Source organism: Pteropus medius, unplaced genomic scaffold (genome assembly GCF_902729225.1).
Source record: "Pteropus medius unplaced genomic scaffold, Ma_sr-lr_union100, whole genome shotgun sequence".
Classification (NCBI taxonomy): domain Eukaryota; kingdom Metazoa; phylum Chordata; class Mammalia; order Chiroptera; family Pteropodidae; genus Pteropus; species Pteropus medius.
In genome coordinates this window covers 4225712-4252055 of record NW_024344374.1, presented here as the reverse complement: position 1 = coordinate 4252055, position 26344 = coordinate 4225712, and the positions used below count along the sequence as shown (strand labels likewise).

Below are 26344 nucleotides of genomic sequence, written 5' to 3'. Positions count from 1 at the left end.
TTAACAATTATATGGTCATGTATCTTTCTTATTAAACATATCTCTTCTGATAATAACTATATATCATTATAATCTTCTTCAGCAGGTATTTATTGAGCATCTGCTATGTGTCAGGCACCATATTAACACTGGGATATGTAATGATCAAAACAGACATGGTTAACAATAAGACATTATATCCCGGAGTGTGATATGTGTAGCATCTAAGATGATTTCAGGTTATATACATGGATGAATATTTTTAATAGTTAGGTAATTATCATAATGTATATTATAATAAATACAATAGTCACCAAGCTTATGATTTCAGGTATTATTGCCTAGGACCTTTTAAAATAGATAGTCCTAGGGTAAGCCACCTTAACTGGATCATATGAATTATAGATACGTGTTTCAGTTAACACATGGGAAATGACAAAAGTAGTGAAGGTGGCACCAAATTATCTATGCTACCTCAACAGTGATATAGCAGAGATACAGATTTCTCATTGAGGATCACATTTTTCATCATGGTTTATTATAAACATACCAATTAATACCTTGTACTCCTTCCCTTGACTCAAAAAAGTTTGAGAATTGAATACTTATATGTAAGAGGTAGCAGTTATGGGGGAGATACCACTGCACTGGGGTGCAGGAGACTCAAAGCTCGAGTCCTGGTTTGCCTCTGAAATCTAGCAGCATGACTCTGGAAGAGCCTTGTCTCTTTGAACTTTCACCCCATCTTCCAGCTCGTGGGCTCCCTAATGCACCCTCTCCCTACTTCACGTGAAATGAGAGGATGTGCTTGTGAATTCTTTGCAAATAGTAAAAGCACTGGTACAAATATAAGGCATCAGTGACGTACTTGTCTAAATGTTTAAGCCTATGTGTTATTTGCCATTGTGATTAATGGGAAAAGGTTAATGTATATGTTTTCTTTAATCTTAGCTTCCAGTCTGTTGTGTGTATTTTTGTCCGTCACAGGCTGAAGAAAAAAAAGTTTCCGAGAAGACTCTTCAGAACCCTCTCTTGCCTTCCCCTGTGGCCGATCACGTGAAGTGTAACATTTTGAAAGCCCAGTTGGAGAACGCTTCTCGAGTGAGTGCCCAGGTGTATGGATCCCACATACATTCCTTCGATTTCACATCACAGGACTTCGCTCATGCCATGTAGAAAAAAAAGGAGCACTCTAGGACCGAGATGCTGTTTCAGTCAGGGTCCAGTCGGGAGACAGGAACCATACCTGTTCTGTGAACAGGAATTTCAATCTAAAGAGTTATTAACTGGTGTGCAGGTATTAATTGGGTAAGTGAAAGTGACAGCTCTATGCCTCGTGGTGGGTATGAGGGCTGCAGACAGCTGCATCTCCCATTGCCTTCCAGCATGCATTCGGCTGGCATGGCTGGCTGCGTGGGTGTCCCTGCCTTCCCTACCATTCTTTGTGGGACCCACCGAAGGGAGGAGGACAAGGCTTCTATCAAAATCATTTGATGCAGTTCCTCCCAGGATTGTTACACTGACGTGAAAGGACAGATTCTGAAATCCTTTATAAGCTGTTAAGTGTTATGTGAGCACAGAGCTGATTGTTATTCCTGATCTAAAATGTGAGGTGGGGGATTAAACTGTGGGTTTGGCTTTTCCCACACCATCCTCTTCTCTTTCAGGCATGAGCTGGCACATAGCAGGTGCTCAGTAAAAGTGAGAAGGCAAGCATTGATTGCTTTTGAATGATTAAGTACCCCACAATGGGGAATGACTCAAGGAAAACATTTTTTTGTTAACTTACATAAACATCAGAGGATATTTATTATTGACTGAGTACTTGATGAACTACCTCCTTGATCCACCTTCACATTTCTATAGGACTATATTTCTATAGTCCTTTGAATGTAGGAGGATGGAAAACAGTTTTGCATGCCAAGATATTAATTTTGACTAACCTGCCTTTTTTCTTTCACAGATTGGAAAAGAGGAATCAGCGTTTGTAAATATCAATAAGAAATCCAGTCTTCAGGACACTAATGTAAGGTCTGTTGCTTCTTGTTTGAATGGGGAAACAATACTCTCTGTAGCATCGACATTATCTTCGGAACATTACTCATGAGGGCATTTGCTGAGAAAATCAAAGAGGAAGAAGAAAACAGAATGGGAGCTTGGAGAGAGAGAAAAAGCCTGGCTTAAACAACTTCCTTTCAGCCTCAAAAAAGCTGCTTATGCTCAGTTTTAATGTCGCTACCTGCTGTACTAACGCAAACATCACTTTGAGTTGTTTCTGAAGTGTGTAGATTTGACCTTGTCATTCCCCTGCTTAAAGTCCTTTAGAGCCACCACTTTGCTCGCAGGGTAGAGTCCAGACTCCTTCACAGAGCACGGGGGTCCCTTTTTGACCTGGCTTCGCTCCCTGCCCCGGCTCAGTTGTTCACACTCTTCCCTTGGTCCGTTGATGTGCTCCCCAAACTGAGCTCCCTAGGTGTTCTTTAAAGCTCCCAGGCCACCACCAACCCAAACCCAGAGGAAAACCTTTCTCTCCTGATCCCATAGAGAGCAGAAACTCCTCTCTTCTCAGCCCAAGTGAGAGGCAATCTGTAGGTCATGGCAGCCCCACTGACACCTTGGCGGGTGGTCTACTAACACTGGCAGAGTCTCCCTTCGATAGAGTTTCCTAAAATAGGTCCACGTATCACTGTACCGGTTTCTTGTTAAAAACAAAGACTCTTGGGTCCTACTCCAAACCTTTCAGATTCTTTGGGTCGGGGGAAGTGGTGGGGACAGGAAGCAGTGTTTCAGTAAGCACACGAGATGATCTAGGAACTACTGCCCTGGGGAATTCTTATACTTGATGCTAAAAATAAAAACAAATATTTCTCTATGTCTTCTTATAATGCCCAGTTCGTATTCTTGGTATAAATTTGTCTTACTCTGCAGATACACACCCAGCTGCCTCCTGGACTTTTCAAAACTTTAAGTCATCTCTTCCCACACTATCCTACTATCTCTTCACCAATTTTCTCATCTTGATTAATAGCATTATTAACCTACCCATTATCCAGACCTGACACCTGGGAGTCCTCACCCCCTCATCCAGTTGGTCACCAAGTCCTGCCAACTTGACTTTCATATTATCTCCCACATCCATCTTCTCCTCTTCATGACCCTAATCACGGCCTGCCTCGAGCCCTCACCATTTCTCTTCCTGGATAACTGCCACTATAGTTTTCTAAGATGCTCCCAGCTGGCCTCCTTTCATCAGCATCCTCTTTGTTGCTCTAAGGGCCTTTCTAAAATGCAAGTCTGATTATGCCACTCCTTTGCCTAAACCTTTAGTGACTCTCACCTGCTTTCCCCTGTATTCTCAATCCCCTGCCCTTCCACAATAACCTTACCCATCAGCAGTTTCAGGTCTCTCCTCTGTCTCCCACCTTGGAAGTCTTCCCTCCATCTGGCGAAGGATAAGCTCCTCCATGAAGCTTTCCAGCCATTCCCCCCAAGCAATGTTATGTGCTTCCCCCAGTAGACTATGAGTTCTTCCAGGGACTATATTCAACTGACTCTGGGTTTCCAGCTTGAGGAAATCATAAACCAAGAATACATTGACTACAATCCCTTATTTGCTCATTCATGTGTTTATTCAACAAACATCTATTAGGCACTAGCTACGTACCTATCACCATATTAAGCACTGACTAGCAGAGAAGATGGAGGGCCAGAAGTGTTAACTTGCCAGAGGTCCCCACCAAGGACCTCAACTTGTTTTGATGTCTTTGGGTCCCAGAAGGTAATTTCTGATTTTTTAAAATGAAATTAGTCATGACCACTATAAAAATGTATGAAAGCTTTTCCTTAAAATTACTATTTTGGGTAGGACCCATTGGTTATCTGGAATATTTTCTTCAGGAAATATAAAAGTGAAATTTAATTTTTAACAGTTTTATATATACATAGAATTAAAATGTTTTAGAGCAAGTCTTAAAGGTCTTCTGATTATGCATTTTTCACATTAAATACTCCATGGTTCTTTATCTACCAATTATTTGAAAATAAAAGTGGGTTATCCATAGGTTTCTCTTTACTCATTTTACTAGCAAAACCTGGTTACGAATCAAACTCTGATATTGGGGGTGGTGTTTTCGACAGGGAAATTTTACATGATATCCCAATTTTATTCAGTTTCTGCTTGCTGTATTTTCTTTCCTATGATATTTTTGGTTTTTGGATTTTCTATAGCATTTTAAAAATTATATTTAACAAGTAAAGAAGAAAGGAGGAAAAAATGGCTATCTTGACTAATTCAGGTATAAATTAACTGAGAAGGAAGTCCTCGTACAGCCAAAACAAGGCTATAAAACATTTTCTTTGGTGTTGTTTGGTTTTGTTTTTGTTTATTTACGTATTTTAAACTTATAGCTGACATGCAATATTATATTAGTTTCAGTATTATGATTTGACGTTTGTATATTTTATGAAGTATATAAATGTCGAATAGGTCTATAACCGTCTGTCACTATGCAAAGTTATTACGATATCATTGACTCTATTCCCTATGCCATACACTACATTCTGTGACTTATTTTATAACCAGAAGTTTGTACTTCTTAATCTCCACCTCTTTTCGCCCATCCCCCTGTCCCCTCTTCTCTAGCAACCATGTTCTTCTGTTTTTGGTATGTCTCTAGAAGTCCTATTCCTATTCGTGTGGAAACAACCCAACCAGCAGTGGAAAAGCCTGAAATCAAGCCTCCCCGAGTGAGGAAGTTAACAAGACAATACAGTTTGTGAGTTCTTTTTTGCAAGTTTTTCAATTATAACAACAAAGGTGATGCTAAACGTTCAGTTATGCATGCTTCTTAGCCCCTCACATCATTCCCAGATGGCCATCCTAAAAATATAGTTTATCTCCAATTTAGGTCATAATGAGGCTAGACCTTTCTCCCTGAAAACACTATGTATTTGACATCTACATTTATTATTGAATGCTGTGAACAAATTACTACTAAAACTTAGTGGCTTAATTAAAACAATCTGCCTTTATTACCTCATGGTTCCTGTGGTTTGGGAGTCCAAGCATGGCTTAGCTGGGTCTTCTGTGTCAAGCTTTTTCACAAAGCTGCATTCAAGGTGTTGGCAAGGGCTGCAGTCTCATCTGAAGACTCATTCATGGGGTTTGGGACAGGATTCAGTTCCTCGAGGGCAGTTGGACTAAGGGCCTCAGTTCCTTGCTGGCTGTTGGCTGGAGGTTACTTCCCTCATTTCCTAAGTTATGGGGGCCTCTCTGCTTTCTCTGTCAGAGAAAACACACAAGAAGAGCCAGAGACGGTGTTAGCAAGGCCAAAGTCATGGTCTTCTGTAACCTAATCACCGAAATGACATCCCATCCTTATTCATTAGAAGCAAGTCACTAGGGCCAGCCCACCCTCAAGGGTTGGGGATTCCACGGGGACATGAAATGGTAGCATGGGCTGTCAACAGAGCCAAAGCTAATCACTGAACAATACAAGACCCGTAGGAGGATCCATTTCCCAAAGTGTCCCAGAACTGCCAAGGCCTGCCCAGTTCTGCTCAGATTAACAAAAGTTTCTTGGCCAACTACTGTGTGTACAGGACAGTTCTAGGCACCATGGGAGAGAAACAAGATGACTTTGACTGTTCCCATCTGAGGACTCACAGTTTATTAGAGGGAAAGACAGATTGCAAATAATTGTAATGTAAAGGAGACAGGTAAATGCTGTAGTAAAGGCGGTGGCGATGTTTGTAATAGTAGCAGTGCTAATCACAATGGCAGCTCCCATTTCTTGGCCTTGGCCGTGACACCATGCCTGGTTGTGTAACTGGTCAGTGAGCTGCAGGGGGATCTTTGGGTGCAATGGAAAGCATAGAGCTCTGGAATTAGAAAGACTCTTTGGTAGAGTCCTAGCTAGTTTACTGCTGGAAGCTTTTAAGGAAATTTGTCTTTGAACCTCTCTTTCTTTATCTATAAAATGGGTGAGATAATACTTACCTCTGAGGAATTTTGTGAGGGTTAACATGAGCTGATGTGGATAAAGCCCCCAGCAAGTGACCTGGCTATAGAATGAAGTAGTTCCCCTTCCCTTCTTAAAGATCTGAAAGCTTCTGAGAAAAGGTCAAGTCTAAGGGCACCCAGAGTGCCAAGTGTAGGAGAGGGAGCGTCACTCCAGATGCCATCAAGTCTGCCACTTGAACTTGTGAATAGGAGAAGAAGCAGGGTTTTTTTAAGGGCTGACACATCCCACTTCATTAGCCTTAGTGGAAACTTCTGGATAGTATAGCAGCCGTATCTCCTAGGAAAGCCAAAAAAGTAAGATTCAAATAATTAACAGTCCTAATTATCTCTGGGGGCCAAATTAAACCAAGAAAAATCTGCTCTCCCGAGGATAAAGCTGGCAGGGTTAGCCTTTCCTTTTACATTTTGAAACTCAAAATGTTAGTGTCACCCATTTGGGCTGTGATCCTGTTGGAAACAATGATTACCGCATGGTCTGGAAGTAAAGAAAATTTAACCAACTCACCAAATTACCTCCTTTAAGGAAACTCTTTTCAAACCTAGTATGTTTAGAAAATGAGGAGTTGCTTTATTTTTTTCCAGAAATATAACTCCGCTCTTTATTTAAACATATTATAAAAGTCTAAAAAAATTCAAGCAAGACAGGAAAGTGCAAAGAGGGGAGTAACCAATTTCCTAGAATCGCACCATCGAAAAGAAGCAACGTCCCCATTCGATGGCTGTTACTTTAGACACTTTTTGATGCATATGTATTAAAATAAAAATCAATTCGAAGAAAATAATCAGGCTGCACATTAAATTTTACTTGTGAAAGTGTTATCTCATGAATTTTACATGAATTTACTTCAGAGGTAAAACTGAAAGACTTAATGAACTTTAGATACGTGTTTCTTTGTCATACGATCTAAGGCAAAAGGTGATTTAAAAAACATTAAGAATTTGGAGTCTTTTTCAGTTTTAGACAGTATCAGTTGACTTCTTGCTATGAGTGACGAGCTATGTTTTTTTAAACGGCCTTTTATGTAAAACTAAATTATAACTATGCTTTTCAGGTACATTCTTTTTTAATAAAGTAAAAAAGAAATTTTAATCCTACTCTTCCACTTAACTAGCTATGTCACCTTGAGCAAGTAATTTCACAGTCGGCCTCTGAATATCATCTGCTTCTCTCAAAATGGAGATCATAATACTGGGTTGTCATGGAAATTAAATGGGCTGATGTAACTAACCTGACTTCATCAGCATGGCTCCAAATTCATGGTGTCTTATTAATTTTTCCACTTTCCCCCTTTAATAAGTCCTACATCTTCCTCTTGAGGCTTTTCCAGCCACAGAATGATCTCAAATCCCCTAAGTCCCTCCCCAGTCAGTCCCATTCACACTGCAGCTGTGTCCCATGGCCCCATGTTTTCCATGAGGCCCACTGCCATGGTGAGGCCCTCATTAGGGACAGGTCATACTGGTGTCCACTGGTCATGGATCTTTTATCTACACTCTTTTGCTCAGCCATCATTTCTAAAACACAACTCCTTTGCCGGGATGGCTCCAGAAGTTCCACATGGAGGACCTTTAGGGGAACTGTGTCAGGGTCCCCGAGACTACCTTCAAGTTTGATGATTCACTAGAGGACTCACAGAATTCAGGAAAGCTGTTCTACTCACAGTTACGGTTTGGTAGAGTGAGGGATACAGATTAAATCAGCAAAGGAAGAAGGCACGTAGAGTGGAGTCCAGGAAGCCCAGGCACAAGCTGCCAGTTGTTCTCTCCTAGAGGAGTCACATGAGCAGTGCTCGATTCTCCCAGCAACAATGTGTAACAACATATGTGAAGTGTTGCCAACCAGGTAAGCTCACCTGAGACTTGGCGTCAAGGTTTTTATTGGGGATCAGTCACGTAGGCATGGAACACCTACGTGACCAAACTTAGCTACTCAGTCTTCAGCCCTCCAGAAGTCAAACTGATACAGTATGACCTAAAACCCCAGCTGTACACACAAAAATCGGTGTTCACCGTAAATCACGTTGACAGCATAAATTATCTGGCATGGCCCCAGGTCTCAGGTATGCAAAGACACTCTAATCAGACTGGATATTCCCAGGGCCCAAAGGCTCTCCCAGGAGCTTGTCAGTGACCAGTGGTTCCTTTGGAATGTGCAGGGTTTGAGCACCCCAGGCCTGCCGAGTTAGCCATTTGCTCAGACAACAACCTGGTTGGCATTAGAGCCTAGGGCACTTGTCTTGATTTCTATTAAGTTTAAGAAAATACTGCCAATAGGGATTGATGGTACTGTTCCAGTCCTGTGCCAGGATGATCAGATCGAAAGGGCTTCCAGCCTTGACATCCCTTGTGGGGAGGTCCAACCTTCCCCACAAATGCACGTCCTGGAGATGAGCCCAGGGCACCAAGCCAGACTTCTCCTCCCTCATGGCTACTTCCTTCTAGTATCCTTTTCTGCCTGCATCATCCCATTCCATCAGAGAGGTTTGTATATCAGAGCTAGTGGGCCCCCAAACAAATGCACCCAATTCCTCGCCTAACCAGTAACCAGTTTGTCACACTGAAAGAACAGTTGCTCCTAGGCCACAAAAGGGGCCATTGCACCCTTGGCTCAGAGCAGTGGATTCCTATGAGCCTTGCCTTTACACTCCTAAGAGAAGCCACTTAAAATAATATTTCTTTGTTTGGTGGTTCCTCAAAAAGTTAAACATAGATCTACCATATGACCCAGCAATTCCATTCCTAAGTGGAATTTCAATATGAAAGAATTGAAAGCAGAGACTCGAACAGATATTTGCACACCCATGTTCACAGCAGCACTATTCACAATAGCCAAAAGGTAGAAACAACCCAAATGTCCATCAACAGAAGAGTGAATAAACAAAATATTGTCTATCTATATGATGATTTATTATTCAGCCCCAGAAAGAATGAAATTTTGATATATGCTACGACATGGGTGGACCTTGAAAACATTATGGTAAGTAAAATAAGTCACATCCAGAAGGGCAGATGTTGTGTGATTTCACTTATACGAGGTACCTGGAGGAGTCAGATTCATCCAAGCAGAAAGCAGAGCAGATATTCCTAGGGGAGAGGCACTGTATTTCGGTGCGTACAGAGTTACTGTCGCAGGTGCCGAAAAAGTTTGGGGCATAGATAGCGATTATTATTGCACGACATCGTGAATATATTTAACGCCACTGAATTGTACACTTACAAATAGATAAATAATAAATATGTATATCTTTCCATTAAAAATTTCTTCTTTAATCCCTTGGCAAGTGACAGAAAATCCAGCCCAAATTTGTTTTGGCAAAAATGCCCATGTATTGGATCTTATAAGCGGGACCTCTGGTAGATGTCTGTTTGGAGGTCTCCTGACCCCCACCCTGACTGTCCCTCTTCTGTCCTCCGTCCCGCCACTCCCCACAGCCTGTTTATTGTTGTAATGAGCAGAGCTTCATGTGCTTTTAGTAACCGCAGTGATGAAGACGACCTCCCTCCAGACCTGGCCGAGGCAGTAGGCGTGTCCACCACAAACACCACCAACAGCTCCACAGCCGCCACCACGCCAGTCTCGGTGCCACTGGTGTCCCCCAAGATCCACAAAATCAGCTCGCCTCAGAATTCAGAAGGCAAGAACCAGCTGTCCCCAGGGGCCAAGGTATGGAAAAAAGCCCTGAGGAGGAGCTGCACTTGCTGGGAATTCAGGATAAATTAAGCGTGTGGCGTCCGTGTGCCTTTAAATTTTGCATAATCAACTCTGCGCGCTTGTAAAACAACATAACAACCACCAAAGCATGTTTTTTATATAACTGTTCCCAAAAGATAGGCTAACCATTTATGAAAGACAAATAGTATAATATAAACCCCTGCACACTGTACTTGAAGAGAACTTCGACGGCAATTTTGATTTTAGAATATCATCCCTATATAGGCTATTACTCCGCTGTAAAGACAGAAGGCGAGAAACGGGCTTTTTTTCCCCATAATGGAAAATTGAGGAGAGTAAAACATAGACTTGTCCCTATCCCATTCCTTATATTGAACAGCCTTTTAGTAGTTTGAAAATGGAAAATAGTATTCTATTTGTCAGTCTGACACTTCAGGAAATTGCCAATGATGTGAATGGGCTGTGATAAAGGCCTTACACAAGACATTGGTTTTCTCTGAGTGACCCTTAGCTGCAGTCATTCTTCAGCACCTGGACCAAATACAGTCAAATCTATTGTTCTCCAAGTAGATGCTGAGATGAAGGTGGCTTGATCCATGGACCCCACGGATCAAGGAGTGGTGTGTGCATGGAGTAGGGGCCTGAGGGGAGACTGGAGCCCCAGACTCTGTTCCCAGCTGCTCCCTTCACACACTTTGTGGCTGCTTAAAATGAGCAGTCACTCCGCAGCCCTCGTTTCTCCAAGCCTGATTCCTCCCCCTAAAGGTGGGAATAAGATCTGCCACCCTGCTCAGCTCATGGGCTAGTTAGTGTCAGGTCCACTGGAGGTTAAAGTGCCTGTGCAAACTGGATGCCCAGGGCTTCTGCAGCTTTGGGGACTGGGATCCTGGTCATGCCTAGGTACCAGCGGTCCAGACCCTCATCCTGTGTGACCAACGCCAGTCTTTCATCGGGTCCCTGCCCAAGATCTCTAGGAAGACTGCCGTGTTCCTCACCAGGAAGGAACCTGGCTGGCCCCCTCAGCCAGTGACTGGCCCAAACTAAACCTCCTGCTTTTCTGTAGATCACCTCCTGGTATCTCGAGTCGGGTTGCCCTCTGTTGTGCTTTGTCCCAAGTAGGGGCACAGCCTCCTATCATGTATTCCATGCCATGGTCGGATCCAAGTGAAAATATTTATAAAGCGGAAGGGAGTGCAGTGTGATGCAGGTGACATCCCGTCAGAGGCCACAGGGCTCCCTCTCCTGGCAGTTTCTCTCCTGAAGGCTCTGCTTTTGCCTAGTTGATGGGGCTTATTTTTTTTCCCCCCGACAAAGGACCTCAAGGTCCCCCATGCTCCTGAGATGCCAGGAGGAGAGAAAAACACATTTTCCCCCAAAAGGAACATGATTGTCAAAGGTACCCCTCTCTCACCTTAAAGATCTTCTTCATTATTGTGCAAATGAGTTCAGCAACTTGAGGCCTTGAGCCTCTTAATTCAGGGCGGGGTCTTCGCCTTCTCTTTGTATAGTCAAAGGACTCTTGGAAGTGTTTTTCCCACAAAAGAGCAGTCAAAGAGCACTCAAAGCATTTAAGAAAAATTGCTTACAGCTTCAAAATAAAAAAAAGCAGTTCTCCACCCTACACCCATTAAGGTTTCAGAAAAAATAGGGGGTTTGTTTGCAACGTTTTGTTGAACTGTGGAGGGGACCGGTATGATTATGAGTTCAGTGTTAGAAAGCAGGGAGAAGAGAGGTAGGGAACCTCTGTGGTTCCTGGTAAAATTCCTCTGAGTCGTCACTAACTGGGATATTTTTTGTCTGCTTTCCTAGAGTCCCTCTGACCGAGGAGGTGCCTTTACCTTGGAGCCGGGTGATCTCCTGATGGATTTCACAGAAGCCACTCCTCTGGTAAACTTCCCTTTTTGCTAAAACCACAAAAGCCACAGTCCATAGAAACAACTTGGCAGTGGGACAGATGGACAGAGGTGGGCATTGCTGTTGGGAAGACTTTTCCTCTGGTCCTGGTCTCAACCTGGAGGCTTAAGGATCTGCTGTCTTTGAGGGTTCAGGCACCAGGGGTCCCTCCCAGAGCCCTCTAGGGAGAGTGTGCTCCTTTGTCTCTGAAACTGGCTGCAGGGCCCCACCCCAACCTGTCGGCTGCTCCTCAAGCATTGCAAGGCTCCTTGGTATTTGGGTCTCAGCTTCTGGCTTCCTGGGCTGCGCCCCGCATGCCTGCCCATGGGGCATCACTTGTCGCTTCCAGCAATATGCGCTGGTCTGAAGCACCTGCTCAAGTCCTCACCCCAGCTTTCCAGGCCCCTCGTGCCCTCCCCCCGTCCCCGTCATCCTCCATTCTCTGCATACAGATCTCCCCTTAGGGAGGGTGGCCCTGTGGGACTCCTGCAGGGGAGACACCCTTGCAGGGGAGGAAGCACTGAACCAGGAGTCATACAGGCCAGCCCTGGCTCCAATCTCTGTCCCCTCCTTAAGAACCTTGTCATTGGAGAGTCACTGCCTCATCAATTAAATAAGGATGTCATTGTTTGCCCTATCTGCCTAAGGGTGTTCTAAGGATAGAGGGGGAGGAAGAGAGGAGCCCTTCAAGAATATACAGCACCATAAACATGTGTCAGATATTATTAATATTATTAGAGGACACAGGCAAACTTGGATGTATCTTTGGCTCAGCTCACAGCCTAATACCTGAGTATACTTGAGCATTAATCATGGCTCACAAATTTGGAATATGAGTCAAAATGTGAGCCAAGTCAAAAACCATCTCCTGAGAGCTTACTGTGAGCCAGGCCGCGGAGAGGCCCTGGGAGTGGATAGGGCGGTGAGAGGCCGGAGGGGAACCAGGTTGATAAAGGGCCCAGATCAACAGGGGGACCATGTACTAGACAGACAGAGAGAAGCCAGAAGTGGGAGTCACCAAAGACTGGCTTGCTGGAGGAGGGTGTGGTGGGTCAGAAGGATTTCTGAACGGCTTTCCAATGAGGCAAAATGCTGTTCAGGCTTTAAGAATGATCACCAATCCTGCCTTAGCTGGCACCAGGAAGTCATCTGTGATTTATACAGTTTTACTTCTCATCCCGAGATTGGTACAGTCTGAGAGCTTCGAGTCAGTGCCTTGGATAAACAGTTGAGAACTGATGGTGGCTGACACCCTGCTCTGGGAACCTTCAGAGTTATTCCCCGTGTTCAAATGAATAGAGCCAAGTTATTCATGGCCTTTTCATTAGACAAATTTGCCAAGATGGGGTAGGTCAGAAACATAGGATCTTCCTGCATTGCCTCATGTCCCCTTTGCACAGGTGGGGAAACTGAGTCCCAGAGTGGGGTAGTCACACAGAGACTGAGCTGAAGCTGGAACCTAAGTGTCCTGGCTCCTTCTCTGGTACTCTTTGCATCACACGGGGTTAAATCCAGCCTCTTCTTTAGAGAACTTGTCACTTTGGAGGAGAGCAATGCGTGGGAGAAGGGCTGGGTTTAAAGCACTCCCCAGACTGGGAAAGTTCAATAAAGGGCATGGTGGAAGGGATAGCAAGTTAGGCGACCTGGACCTGGTGCTACATCATGATCCCAACTGAGTGTCCCAGTTATATCCTGGGGAGGCTGCGTTGTGGGAGATGGAAGCCTTGGTAGCAATCTGAGGACATCCAGTCTAGCTAGAGGGCAGCATCCCCCAAAGGGACACGAAAACCCCTAGGGTACAATCAGAGAGCCGATGAAGTCAAAAGGAAGAGAAAGCTAAGTTCCTAGGCTTCATGGTGCTGGGGTTTTAAAGTATGAGTAGGAGTTTGCCAGGTGGAGAAAGTGGACCAAATTGTTCTATGCAGAAGGCACAGCATGAGCAAAATACTTGGTATTTATTTAAAAAGCCCAATAGATCTGAGAACTAGGGTTAGTTTACAAAAAAATATATCATGGTTTCGGTAGGGGTCATGGGATTCTCTTAAAGACCATTGCGTTATAGATCAGCTTATGGATTGAATTGGCCATCTTTTCTTTGAATCTAATAGACCGAGATTAGAAATGGAGCAGCATCTGGCAGGGACCCAGAGGTCCCCCGATATAAAGTGCAAATGCCTGCCAAGTGACTGTCCAGCCTCTGCTTCCAGCAATAGGAGGCTCATTTCTCCCCAGGATACCCTGCTTACATACCCTGCTTAAGTAAGTGGCTCCTACTTAACTCTGAAACAGGGTCCAGGGTGCTGCACTGCCCAGGCACAGGACAGCTGAGGTCCTTGTGCGGCACTGAGACACAGCTGTTCCCTTCGTAGCTGAAGTTTGCAGTGAACACATGTTCTCAGGGTGAAGCATCCTTTGTCTCACTTGTGTGGACTTGAAGCGCAAGTGCATGTTCACTGTGGACATTCACACAGAAGGTACGCTAGAGGCTGGTATTTTGGCAAGAGCCCACTCCATTTGGGCTTTCCTTGGCATCATTGGCTTTGACTTTGCTTAGCTCCAGAGTCCTATCTTCCATGGGTACCAAAGGGTCCTAGAGAGGAAGAATGACTTCGGCAGCCTGCTTCTCCTTTTGTCTGGTTCTCTACCCTCCATTGCCAATATCTGCTCTTCCCAGCATCATAGAAATGTAAGCAGCAGCCCCCTCTGCCTCGTTGTCAGGGTGATAGAGGGTTGTGTTGTCTGTGTCTCAGGGGACAGCAGAGGAAACACTGGTCTTAGGGTCTGGGGCTGGATGAGACTCCTAAAGCCACATCACTGCCCTAGTTCTTTGGAGCTAGGAAAGAAGCGAGAACCAGCTGGATGGACAGGGAGCTGGAGAGAGATGAGGGACAGATTTTCTTGCCTTCATTCAATAATGTTCCACCAAGACACTATCAGAGCTAGTTTAGCCCTTGTAACTTTCCTCCCTTATGATCCAGTCTGTGTGGAGTGCTTTTCAAAGAAGCATAGTCCAAACAGCCAAGAATAATAAAAAGGTTCAATCTTTAATTGGTATCTCTCAAAAAACATTCAGGAAGATTAAATTCACACCTCCTGGTAACACTTCCTGAATCTCTTTTCACTGCCATCTTAATTTTCCTGCACCCTGCCCACCTCCAAGGCCTTTTGTCCTCAAACTCTCCACGAAAAAAAAAACATTGTTCCTAGCTTCATTTTTTTCAGTATTCCCCCTACCCGCTTCCAAATCTTTTCTTCTCTAATCCCCACCTCGTTTATTATGGAGCTCAATTTAGCAATCTAAGTCGTACCACCTCTGCAGCTTGTTGTCTGCCCAGTCTCAGAATCTGCATCACAGATTTCATAATCAGATGGGAGTTTCTGCCTGGGATGGAAGAGGTGGGGCGTGGGGTGGGGACGGAAGAAGCCAAGTGAGGGAAGATAGCACCCACTCTCCATCTGGTATTCTCTACTGGGCTATGAGTGTGAGCACGTGCACAGAGGGTGTTGGTGTTAATAGAGTGAGGGGAGTTAGAAGGAGGGGACCTTTATACATCAACAGCATGGACCCTAGGAATACAGAGTCCTGCCCCTGCTCCAGGTCAACCGTGCCAGCTTCCTTTCCCAGGTAACACAGGCCAGAAACACCTGTGCCTTCTGTCTTCCTGATGCTTTCTTTCTCTTTTCAATTTGTCCCTCCCTGATCCCTGTACTTCATAAACCACTCACCCAACTGCAAAGCAGAGCCAGTCAGAACCCAGCTCTCTTCTGGGTCTGGGAACATTGGTCAAGAGTTCACGTGTCAGGGAGGAGATTGGCCTGGCTGAAGGAAGGCTGCGTAGGGCATAGGATGGGCCCTGGGTTCAGTGTCAGAAGAACTGGGTTTCCGTTTGTCTCAATAACTTAGTTTTTATTTTGAACTTCATTCTATCAGGAGAGCTAAAGCTTAATCTCAAGTCAAATCATGTGCCTCTTCAGTCTCCCTGGGGTTTCATACTTGATCTCCAGGGCACAGGGAGACAGTCTCTTTATAAGTTCGTGATGTCATCTGCTTGCCCATATATCACAATGTCATCTGCTTCCCCCACACAGAGCAGAATGGAAACCACTGTCCTGCTGGGCTACAAATCCCTACCTGTTGGGCACACCACACAGCCAGTCTGCTCTGAAGCCTGCCACCTTCCCAGCTCTACTTGAGCAGAGGGGCGCAGGTCCTGTTTGCCCTTTAATCCCTATTTCCCGGCCTCGGCCCACAAATGAGGTGCCCCTTTGCTCGGTACTCCTTAACGTCGACCCCTCCTCACTTTCCCTCTGACTTCTCTTTCCTCAAACCAGCAATCTGTTATCTGGATGATGAAGACTTACATATTTTCATCTTCATTTGTCTAGGCCAAAGTCCTTCTGTTTTCCAAAGAATCAGATTTTGAGACTCAAAAGTCAAACTCAAGTAGAACCTAACTACCTGAATGTGGGAAAGACCCATGAGGAAAGGAAATACCAGGCGAAAAAATAAATCGGTCTTTCAAAATAGTATCCTATTACATGTGCTATGTATTTCCTGTTCATTTACTTAGAGTCAAGAGAGTGGGAGCCCCAGGAATGTTCTTTTGTTTAATTCCACTTAGATGCATATTTAGAAAGGTCAGAGATGCTTGTGGAATAGATCAACATTTTTTTACCATAAAAGTCCAATGCTGGGCAAAGCCTTAAGTCATTCATTGTCATCTTCAATTCAGACATTGATGGGCTGTACATATTTTAGCTTACAGGCAGTCTATCTGTGTTTTTTTTTGTTTTGTTTTGTTTTTTGTTTTGTCATTTATGCCAGCTTTTATTTTCTTCAAAAAACATACATTGAGTGCCTACTGTTAATCTGCAGAGGCAAATTCCCTGTGGCCTGGGGCCGCTGGTGTCATGGTTCTGGCTGGGACAATAGTGTAAAGAGTAGTGGTGGTAACTCGGCCTGAGGGCAGGCAGCATCCGGCTTCACACAGGCATGGCTACCATCTTGTGGCATGTAGGATTTATCCTGAGGACCAGAGAAAGAAGTGGGAGTCGGGGGGATTTTAAGCAGGCTGGTAAAACTTAACTTCAGGTGGCTAACATGGACTCACTTGTTTCTGAAGAATGGATTTAGAAACAATCGACTAGAGTCTAGACCCATAGATTTAGACTTTGCAGATGCCACGTCTGCACATCCCAAATTTGAATAGTAAAACCAGGCTGTAATGAAGGCCATTGTGAGGTAATGGTTGTAAAAGCCCCCTGTAAGTTGTCCAGGACTGTACATTCATGTAGAGGACAGAGTTAGATTAGTTTGGAGATGGGAAAGAGGCTTGCAATTTTTCTGATTATTTTTCAATGAAACTTACTCAGAGGCTGTACTTTATTCATTATGGCAGGATCATAACAACTACTTGAAGAAACTCTCTCGTGCTAAAAGATGCATGTATTTATTTTCTGGAGTGAATGGTCCCTCCCTGAAACCCAAACTAACCCCATCAGTGGCCCCCTCTCCTAACATCAGAACATTCTCTCTTTGCCATTCTCATCCTTACCAGTACAAGCTGTTGGGCCTCTGCTGAGTGCATGGCACTATTTAGCGCTAGGGTGGGGAACCCGGTATCCCAAGTGACATGGCATTCTCTCACAATGCTTGGCATCTTCCAGCTAAGCAGCAAGGTACCCCAATGGCGATATGAGATGCCACAGCCTGAGCCCATGGTGTGGGAGGGGGCTCAAGGCCAGTATGTTTTCTGAACACAGATGAAGATCCATAACGGATTAAATCTTAAACTCTGTGTTCCTCCTCACTGATACATCTCTTTTCTGGATTGCTCTGTTGGACGTCTACTCACCCATGCTCCGTAATGGGGCTCTTATTTAGCAAGGTGCAGGAGGCTTCCAGGCATGGAAGGCAAACACCCTCAAGTGTGTGGTCCCTCCTCCTAGTGCAGCCATGGCCGGCATCACTAATTTTCTTTTTGGCTTGGCCTGGGCAATGCTTCAGAATTCTCAACAGCATGCCAGAAAGCCACTGCCAGTCCTGTGCAGTTGGCACAGGAGACGGCCCCTACCTGCCAGCCCCGGGAATAGAGTTTTGATGTGGCGTTCTGCTCGGATAGTAAAAAAGACAGATGAGGGCCAGAGTGGAGGAGAAAAGGTGGAGAGAGGAGGGAGGGGGCGGGGAACTAGATGCCAGTTGGCCAGAGGTTGGAAGTAGGCTGCGGGTGAGGCTGGCTTGAGAGCAGTCTGGAGCTGACAGATCCGTCTTGCACTGTGCTATCTTTCTCTCCTTCCTCCCTTATCTCTTCTTCCTCCTCCCCATCTCTCACCACCTCCTCCCCCCTTCTCTCCTCTCCTCGTGAGCAGGCAGAGCCCGCCAGCGCCCCCCACTGTGCCCACTCTCGCTGTTCTCCTCCACTCTCTCTCCCCATGAAGGAAGAGACCACTGGAGTTTGCATGCACCCTCCAATCAAAACGAGGCTGGTAGGTACCCTGGCCGGGAGAGGGGCCTGGCCAGGAGAGGCGAGGCGGGCAAGAGCCACCAGGCGGCGGCCCCATGGGTGTGCAGGAGCACCAGACCTCCGCAAGAGCCCGGCTGAAAGGTGCTCTCACTCCAGGATGGATGCAGGGTTTGGAGACCAGTTAGCCCTGGTCAAACTGGGACACATGGCTGCTGCAGTCCCGCCCCTCCATGTCTAGGTCTGAAGAACCAGGAAGAATTTGTTTTCTTAGAGCTTTGTTGAGTGTGGATGCTTTTCCCGGAAAGAAAAATCTTAGTTGCATTTCTGTTGAAAATAAAAACGTTTTAAAACTTGTCTTTTCTGCTATGTATCAAGATAACATTATGAGTATTACATAAAGACTTGAAAGGAATCACCTATAACCCCAACCTCGCACAATGTTTTTTCATTTTTGCAAGATTCCTGCTAATATTTATTCATATTCATTCATAAATTTACATGGTTAAATTATGGTATCCACATCATCTCCTTTTATTCACGTAATGTTATGTTTTTTATCTATCTTGTTCCCGTTACCACATTCTGTGTGACTATCTGTGTTCCGTAAGTGAATGGTCCACCATTTACCTAACCAATTCTTTACTGCAGGATGCGTGCTTGGTTTCCAGTTTGTCATTGTTCAAAGAAACACATGTGGTTTTTGCATCGGGCATTTTATTTTCTCAGGCTAGACCCTGCTGGATTCAATATTGCAACTTCGGCTTTGCTCCCTCTTTAAAGCGGTTACACCGAGTGACAGCACCATCAGAAGAGTGACTATGCTTGGCCACAGCTGAGCAACGCAGAGTATAACTAACTGTTGGAATATATTTTTCCTTATTTAGAGCAAGTATAAAATAATTCTTTGGAGTTGTTGCCAACTTTCACATTTCTTTAATAGCGATAATAAACTTCTTTTCCCTTCCATTTCATAACAGAGTCTTATCTGTATGTTACTTTTGATTTTGCTGTTGGTCTCAGAACATCCTGTTAAACCTGAGGCCATGGGAGGAGAGTGCACCACACAGCTTCGTCCTCAGTCCTTCTCTTACTGGGCTGTAGGCAGCCACCACCAACAACCTGTGTTGCCACCTGAGACTTAAGGCAGTGTGGGGTCCATTCTGGGAAGCTGGAGATGTTTAAAGAGGCAGAAGAGAGTTTGGGGAAGGGGAGCAGGCTTGGACCAGACAGTTCAATGCATACTGCAAGGACGTTGTCAGTCCCAGATCAGCCGGACTGAGATCTACTCCACATATTCAGAAACCTCAGCAGATTTGGGTGTGGTCTGACGTGCTCTTATTCATTCCTTCCTTAATCCACACTAGGGTGACGCAAGAGCATCGAGTAGCTGTCCCAGGGTCCATAGGCAAGACCCTGAGAGACATAAAGGCTGCTGCCAGTGGGTAACGGTGGCCTCAGTATCTTGGCTGCAGCCCTCTGGTGGCCGGTGGCACAGTGTGCATTCACCAGCAGATGTGCAGGCAGGTTCTGTGCCCTGGGAGCTGGCTCCAAACAAAGCTAGTGCCAGATCCTGGGTCTGCTGGCAGTCCTCTAGGCCAGCGTAAAAAATAAGCTCTCCTCCCCTATTCTCCACGGCCTCTAGGAGGTCAAAGTCAAAATGACCAAAGAGAAAGAAATGGAAGCTAAAGCTCTTTTCATCCACCTACCACCACCTGATCAGGCTTAAGCATCCACCCTCTTTCAGACAAGCCCCGTGCTGCAGCCGCCCCCGGAACTAGGCACCTCTGATCACCATGTCTTCTGTTCTCAGAGACCGTGGTGGCGAGATTCTCACATGTTTACATGGGTTCCCTCTGTTGCCCAGATTTTACGGGGAGTCTAGCAACTAAAGTGAACAGATAGGGAATGCTTTTTGGCCTACTTAGTCCAGGCTTCCTCGTCCAGACTAATAGTGGGGGTCTTAGGTAAATCACTACTCTGTCCACTGTGATAGACTGTGCCTCAGGATGTGATCTCTCAGCAGCCTCTGGTCCTTTCTTTTCAGCTTCGGAGAAGCCATCAGCAGCCACCCCAGGTAGTCTCATTATACACCCTGATCATGGCCTTTTGTGGGTCAGGCAGGCCATACATAGGGCCCGGCATAACTGGGAGGCCCAGGCAGATCCCAGTGAAGGGTTTTAGGGCGAGGTAGGCACGGGGTGTCCCACAAACACGAGACTTCAGCCTGTCATCCCTGCTGAGTCCCGGCCTACAGCACAACATCGGGCACGGATACGACCACTGGTAATACTCCTGAGGGACCTTTGTGTGTTTTCTTGCACAAGCAAGGAAGTCCCTGTGTGTGTCCCCCAGAATCCTTCAGTTTGGTTTTAAAGGTACGCTGCCAGAGATTTCAAAACTTTGTTTTCTAATCTGAAAGTAACACTCCTGTCTTTTCTCTTTTTTGAAGATAAAAACATTCCCGGCTGATACAGTGACTCCATTTCCTGATCCTTTCATTACAGGGCCCCAGTTTACTGTAAGTAGATCCAGAAAACCAATCTGTGTTTTAAGGCATTGTTCCCACGTGGTTGCTTTCCTGTGGAATGCCAGGCAGCTGCTGACAGCTTCCTTTGATCACTTTGAACTCTGTGAGGTTGGGAAGGAGCTGGGGTTTGGGGCTCTCCATCTTCTAGTTATTTTATTGAGGTGAACTTCACAAGCACAAAATTAACCATTTTAAAGTGGCAATTCAGTGACGGGTAGTACTTTTAGAGTCATGTAACTATTACCTCCATCTAGTTCCAAAGCATTTTTATCATCCCCAAAGGAAACCTCATACCCATTGAGCAGTCGCTCCACACTTCCCCCCTCCCTCTGGCCCCTGGCAACCACCAACCTGCATTCTGTCCTACAGATTTACCTAGTTTGGATATTTCACATAAAGGGAATCATATAATATGTGACCTTTTGTGCCTGGCTTCTTTCACTTAGTATAATGTGTTTGAGGCTCATGCACGTCGTAGCATCTATCAGTACTTTATTTCTTTTTATGGAGGAATAATCATCATTTGTATGCACTGCAATTTGTCGATCTGTTCATTCATTGATGGATATTTGGGTTGTTTCCACCTTTTGGCTATTATGAGTAGTGCTGCTATGAACATGCACATACACATATTGGTTTGAGTCCTGTTTTTGATTCTTTTGGGTTGGATCTGAATCTTGATCATGGTGTGATCTTAGATAAATCACTTTACATTCTGAGCACCAATTTCTTCTTACTTAAAGTCAACACAGTAATAAGAATATCGTTGTATCTGGCTGAGTAAGGATCAAAAGAGATCGAGAACTTGAAAATACTTTACTGACCACAGACCATCTCATAAATGACAAGCATGGGTGTCGTTTCTCAAGGCCAGAGAGGCAGGGTGGTTTAGTTAATAAAAGCAGGTAGTCATGACAACCAGCTTCATGTCATCACCTCTCTCTGTGTTGCTGGGTAGCTCATTTAAACTCCTTGCCTGCAAACGGTTGAAATGTTTTTAAACGTTTTAATGTTGTGGTTTCCTCATCTGCAGAATATGTGAGTTCGATAATTTTCAGGCTCAATTCTTTAAGTGAAAGCTTCTGCAGAAGCACACTATATAATGAGCGACTGTATGGAGTACAAGCAGGAAGTTCGGGGTCCCTCATCTTTGCCCTCACCCTCTCCTCCTCTCAGGGATCAGAGTTTGTAATTCCCAGAACCAAATGATTTCTAAGGTTCCTTCCAAAGGGTTTCTAGCCAATCTGGAGGATCTGTTGGGTGGTTGTGGGTGGTCTAAGGGTAGCTCAAAGTGCAGTCTTGTGAGCTGGATAATGGTCACTACCTGAGGTGGCCACAGCCACATGGAGAGAGAGAGCATAAGCAGTGGCTGATTCAGGTTTCAGAAGACAAACAGACAGGAAGGAAGGTGTTCAGCAGTCTGGGCAGAGGCAAAACCAGGCTCCTAGAACATTCTTTTCTAGGGTCATAAGCTGCTCCCAGCACCTGCCTTTTAAGAACCAAAGGGCAGAGACATAGAGACTGGGCGAGGCGGTTAAATGCTCCTGCCCCGATGTTCATCCCACTCCTGCCATTTTGCTGCACACAGCTCCCCAGCTGGAAGCTCTCACTTCCCTTAGCTGGGCACTCTGGCCTCCTGGCCAGCCTTGGCAGTGCCATAAGACACCCAGGGAAGCCCTTCCTGAAAAGCTGGGGGCCCAGATGGAGTGGGAAGCCAGTGTCAGAAACCACGCTGGGACATTGAAGAGTTGAGCAAGAATGACTTGCTGGAGGCAGCTGGAGCAAGCAGAGGGGACAGCATGAACCAGAGTCCTGGGGCAGGAGTGATCATCCCCCATTCAAGTGACTGAAATGAAAGCCAGTGGGACTAGAATTCAGAGACCAAGAGGGTGGAGAAGGAGAAGAGGAAAGGACAAACGCTGAAGGGGCAAAACCGTCCTTGGCCTTGTAGACCACAGTAGAGATTCTGATGTTTGTTCTAAGAACAAGAAGCTTTTGAAGGACTTTAAGCAGGGCAGTGACAGGGCAGGTACATTTGAAAATGTTCCCTGTGATAGCATTGGAAGAACAGTTGGGTCCAGACAGAGTGGAGTCCGGACTGTAGTTTAGAAATTTAGGATAGTTGTTCAAAGGTAAGAGGGCAGCGAGCTTGACCCAGAGCAGTTTTGATGGTGGAGATGGAGAGAGGTACACAGGTGGGGAGATATTTAGGAGGTCGGAGAGGAACTGGATTGGATAAGGGAGCGAGAAGGTCAGAGATGACTCCCAGATTTCTGACTTGCGGAACATGGATGGACAGTGGGTTCATTCACTGAGATAAGGATATCTGACAGAAGAATGGATTGGGAGGAATAATGAGATTGCCTCTGGCCATGATGTGTTAGAAATGCCTTGGAAACATCCGGGCGTAAGCAGTGAATGGGCAGTTGGATATCCAAGTCTGTAACTCAAAAGAGAGACTAGACTGGACAATACAGAGAGTTACTGAATTGCATGGACTTCAGTCTCCTAATTTTCTCACGCCTTTGTGTCATTTTCTCTTCAACTCCCCATTAAGGTTAAGGTATTTGACCTTGCTGCAGGTTTGGCCTCTCCTATCCTGAACACAGTTATTGGGGAGTTCAGCAGCACCAGGGAACTCTGCACAAAGTTGGTCTGGCAGTTGATTCAGCATTGACCTTGAGCCTGGCTTCAACAGCTGGACTTCTTGCTTGATCCTTAAACCAGTTTCTACCTTGTATTCAGGACTGTTAACTGGGTTTCTGCTTTATACTCAGCCGAGTGCCTTGGTCTGTCTAGGATGAGGGCCCCTGGCTGCCTCTGGTCAAATTAGTGTTCCGTGTTCTCCTTCCTAACCTGTTATCTCCTTCTATCGCCTTCTGTCCCTGTTATCTGCTTTGTTCCAGCAAAAGAGCATTCATTCATTCATTCATTCATTCCTTATCTCAAAAAATATTAAAAAGATGAATACTCTGGGTTAGATTTAATAATATGGGTAACTTAACTGTTGCCCCAACATCATTCTTAAGTGAAGCTAGCTTTTTTCCTCTTTGACCTAGAGTGCATGGCATTGAAGAATGCAATGAGCTAATGTAGTCAGGTGCCACCGCCTTGATTCATGCTCAAGCCGTGGCACTTTTACCCACTATTGTCTCCATGCCATAGTTTCCTCTTTTTCCAGAGAGTATAAAAAGTGACATCAAAAGCCCAACCTCCCCCCACTTCACTGAAGCAACAAAATAATTTCTATCCCTAGCTCCTGTATCAGGAAGGATGGGCTAAGTCATGCTTTAAAATGACAAATCAAATTTCCTACTCTGCTGCATGTCTGTCATGGGTAGGCTGAAGGCTCTGTTCTTTGTTGTCCTCTTTCTGGGACCCAGGCTAATGGAGCAGCTGCCATCTGGAACATTGCTAGTCACAGTGGCAGAAGCGGGGTGGAAAGGAGATAATAAATCACATACTGGCTCTTAAATCTTTCAAAGGAAATGAAACATGACACCTGAACCCACATTTCCTTGGGCAAAGCAAGGCACATGGCCATGCATAACTTCAAAGAGGGTGAGGAAGTGCAGTCCTACCAGGTGGCTTGAGAGTAATGAGCCAGGATGATCTACTGAACCACACAGATGACTACTACAGCCCAACATCTGTGCGAGCTCTTTGTGGCAAACACCACAGGCTGGCAAATATATGATACTCCTGTTCTTATGGTCAGTTCTTTGGCATTGCTCCATTCTAAGCCAGGTCAGATCTCCCTCTGGAGGTAGCTGTAAAACACACAGGGGCTTGTATTTTTCAGCAATAGCCTTTCAGGACCCCTCAAAGATAAGCCTCTCTCTCATTGTTCAAGCCAGATGTACCCTTTCAGTACTGTAACTGTATTTGGTATTTTCAGTGGTTTTGCATGTTTCCTTGGAAGGGACAACTTATCTTTTGTCTAATCACTATGAATATAGTGCTCATCTGATGATCAAAGCCTTTTCTTTAGAAAGCCGTGGGATAAATTTCTCCGAGCTTAGGGCCAGGAACTAACATGAAAAATCAAGCATAAAATATAGAGCTGGTATTATCAAAAGAATATAAAACAAACAAAAAACATGCATAGAGAAAATACTATGAAGAAATATACTGACAACAATAAGGGATTATAGAATGTCTTCGTTTATTTACTTATATATATTTCCTACATTTTCTATATAAAAGTAATAAGCAAATCATACCTTTTAATGAAAACAACAATCAGATATCCTCCCCAGTTGAGGCGGTGTACTCTAGACCAGAAGTTCTCAAACTTTACCTTGTATTAGAATCATCAAGAACTCTTATAAAAACACGTATTGCCAGACTTCAACCCCAGACTTTCTGGTTCTAAGGTCTTTGGTGAGGCTTGAGAATTTGCATTTTTACCAAGTTTCAATATAATACTAATGCCACTAGTCTGGGGACCATACTTTGGGAACCATTATGATAGTGGTGAAAAACACCAATTATGGAGTCAGCTAATCCTGATTCTAAATACTATTTAACACTCGCTTGAGAAGATATTTAACGTCTCTGAGCCTCATTTTCCTTTTCCATTAAATCGGTTCTAAGCTGCACATTTTTTTCACCGTTTAATAACTCTGAAGTCAGAAACTCATTACAATAGTGTTGGTGACAAAGTGTAAATGGCCACATTTTTCTTTCTCTATGGCACATGCAAAAATGGTGGCATCTTACCAATTGATGTGATGAAATATGGTCTCTCCCTTAAAGGATTGTCAAGAGGTAATATATGTAAAGTGCTTAGCATAGTTTCTGGCACAAAGTAAAATCATTTAATAAATGGCAATCGATTTTAGCTAAAATTTAAAAATAATAGGAATTGTCTAGTAAGGCTTAGGGAGCAGCTGACAGTGTGAAAATGGAATCCAAATTGAGATTGATTTCTTTTCTGTTTCCTCTCCAGGCAGACTTTAGAGACAGCAAATTACAGTGCGGTCCGGGCCAGCCTTCCCCACTGATTCCAGCAGCGTCCCCGAGGCCTTTGACAGAGACCATCTCCACAGTGCAGACCATCTACACCACCCGGAAGCCTGTTTCTCTGGCAGCCAGGTGAGTCAGGGAAACAAGGCACAGATTCGAGGTTCACTGTGTTTGTGATGCATATAACCATCTTATTCATTCTTTCATTCATTTATTCTGTACTTATGGGAATGTCTTCAAAGGCTAGACAGTATTCTAGGTGCTAGGGGTATCCAATGAATAAAACAGATAAAAGTCCTGCCTTTTTGGAGTTTACAATCTAGTGTTGGGGGTGGGGAGATAGACATTAAATGAATGTGTGTGTGTGTGTGTGTGTGTGTGTCAGAGAGAGAGTGCTCACACAACAGACAGACAGATACACAGACAAACAGAAGTACTAGAGAGAAAAATAAAACCATGAAGGGCAATAGGGCTTGCTGGGATGCCTCATTGAGGTGGCATTTAAGCAGAGACCTGCAAATAGTGAGGGAGTAAGCTGTGGCTATTTGGGAAAAAAATATACTAGCCAGAGGGAACAGCCAGTGCTAAAGTTTTTGAGGTAGACCATGCCTGGCAAGGTTAAGGGTAAATACGGGGGCTGGGATGGCCAGAGCAGAGTAAATGACAGAGGAGGTTGCCCATGAAGTTACAGGTTGGGGCCAGATTGTATAGAGCCTTTTTGGCCATAGTGGAAACTTTGATTTTACCCTGAATGAAATTATTTTACAACTTGGTGTGCCTTTAAAGATGTGTACTTCCGACGGTGATGGTGTCGGTGG

At 44.8% G+C, this 26344-nt stretch overlaps 1 protein-coding gene across 1 annotated transcript in view; it reads left to right on the top strand.

Moving 5' to 3' along the window:
- The window catches only part of EPB41L4B (erythrocyte membrane protein band 4.1 like 4B), a 115295-nt gene that overhangs the window by 88036 nt on the left and 915 nt on the right, over positions 1-26344 (top strand). Inside the window, exons 18-25 of the mRNA XM_039870662.1 lie at positions 967-1080; positions 1943-2010; positions 4656-4754; positions 9485-9665; positions 11484-11561; positions 17937-18053; positions 20481-20549; positions 25510-25655. Of these exons, the coding sequence (XP_039726596.1) occupies positions 967-1080; positions 1943-2010; positions 4656-4754; positions 9485-9665; positions 11484-11561; positions 17937-18053; positions 20481-20549; positions 25510-25655 (872 nt within the window). The remainder of the gene's footprint in view (positions 1-966; positions 1081-1942; positions 2011-4655; positions 4755-9484; positions 9666-11483; positions 11562-17936; positions 18054-20480; positions 20550-25509; positions 25656-26344) is intronic.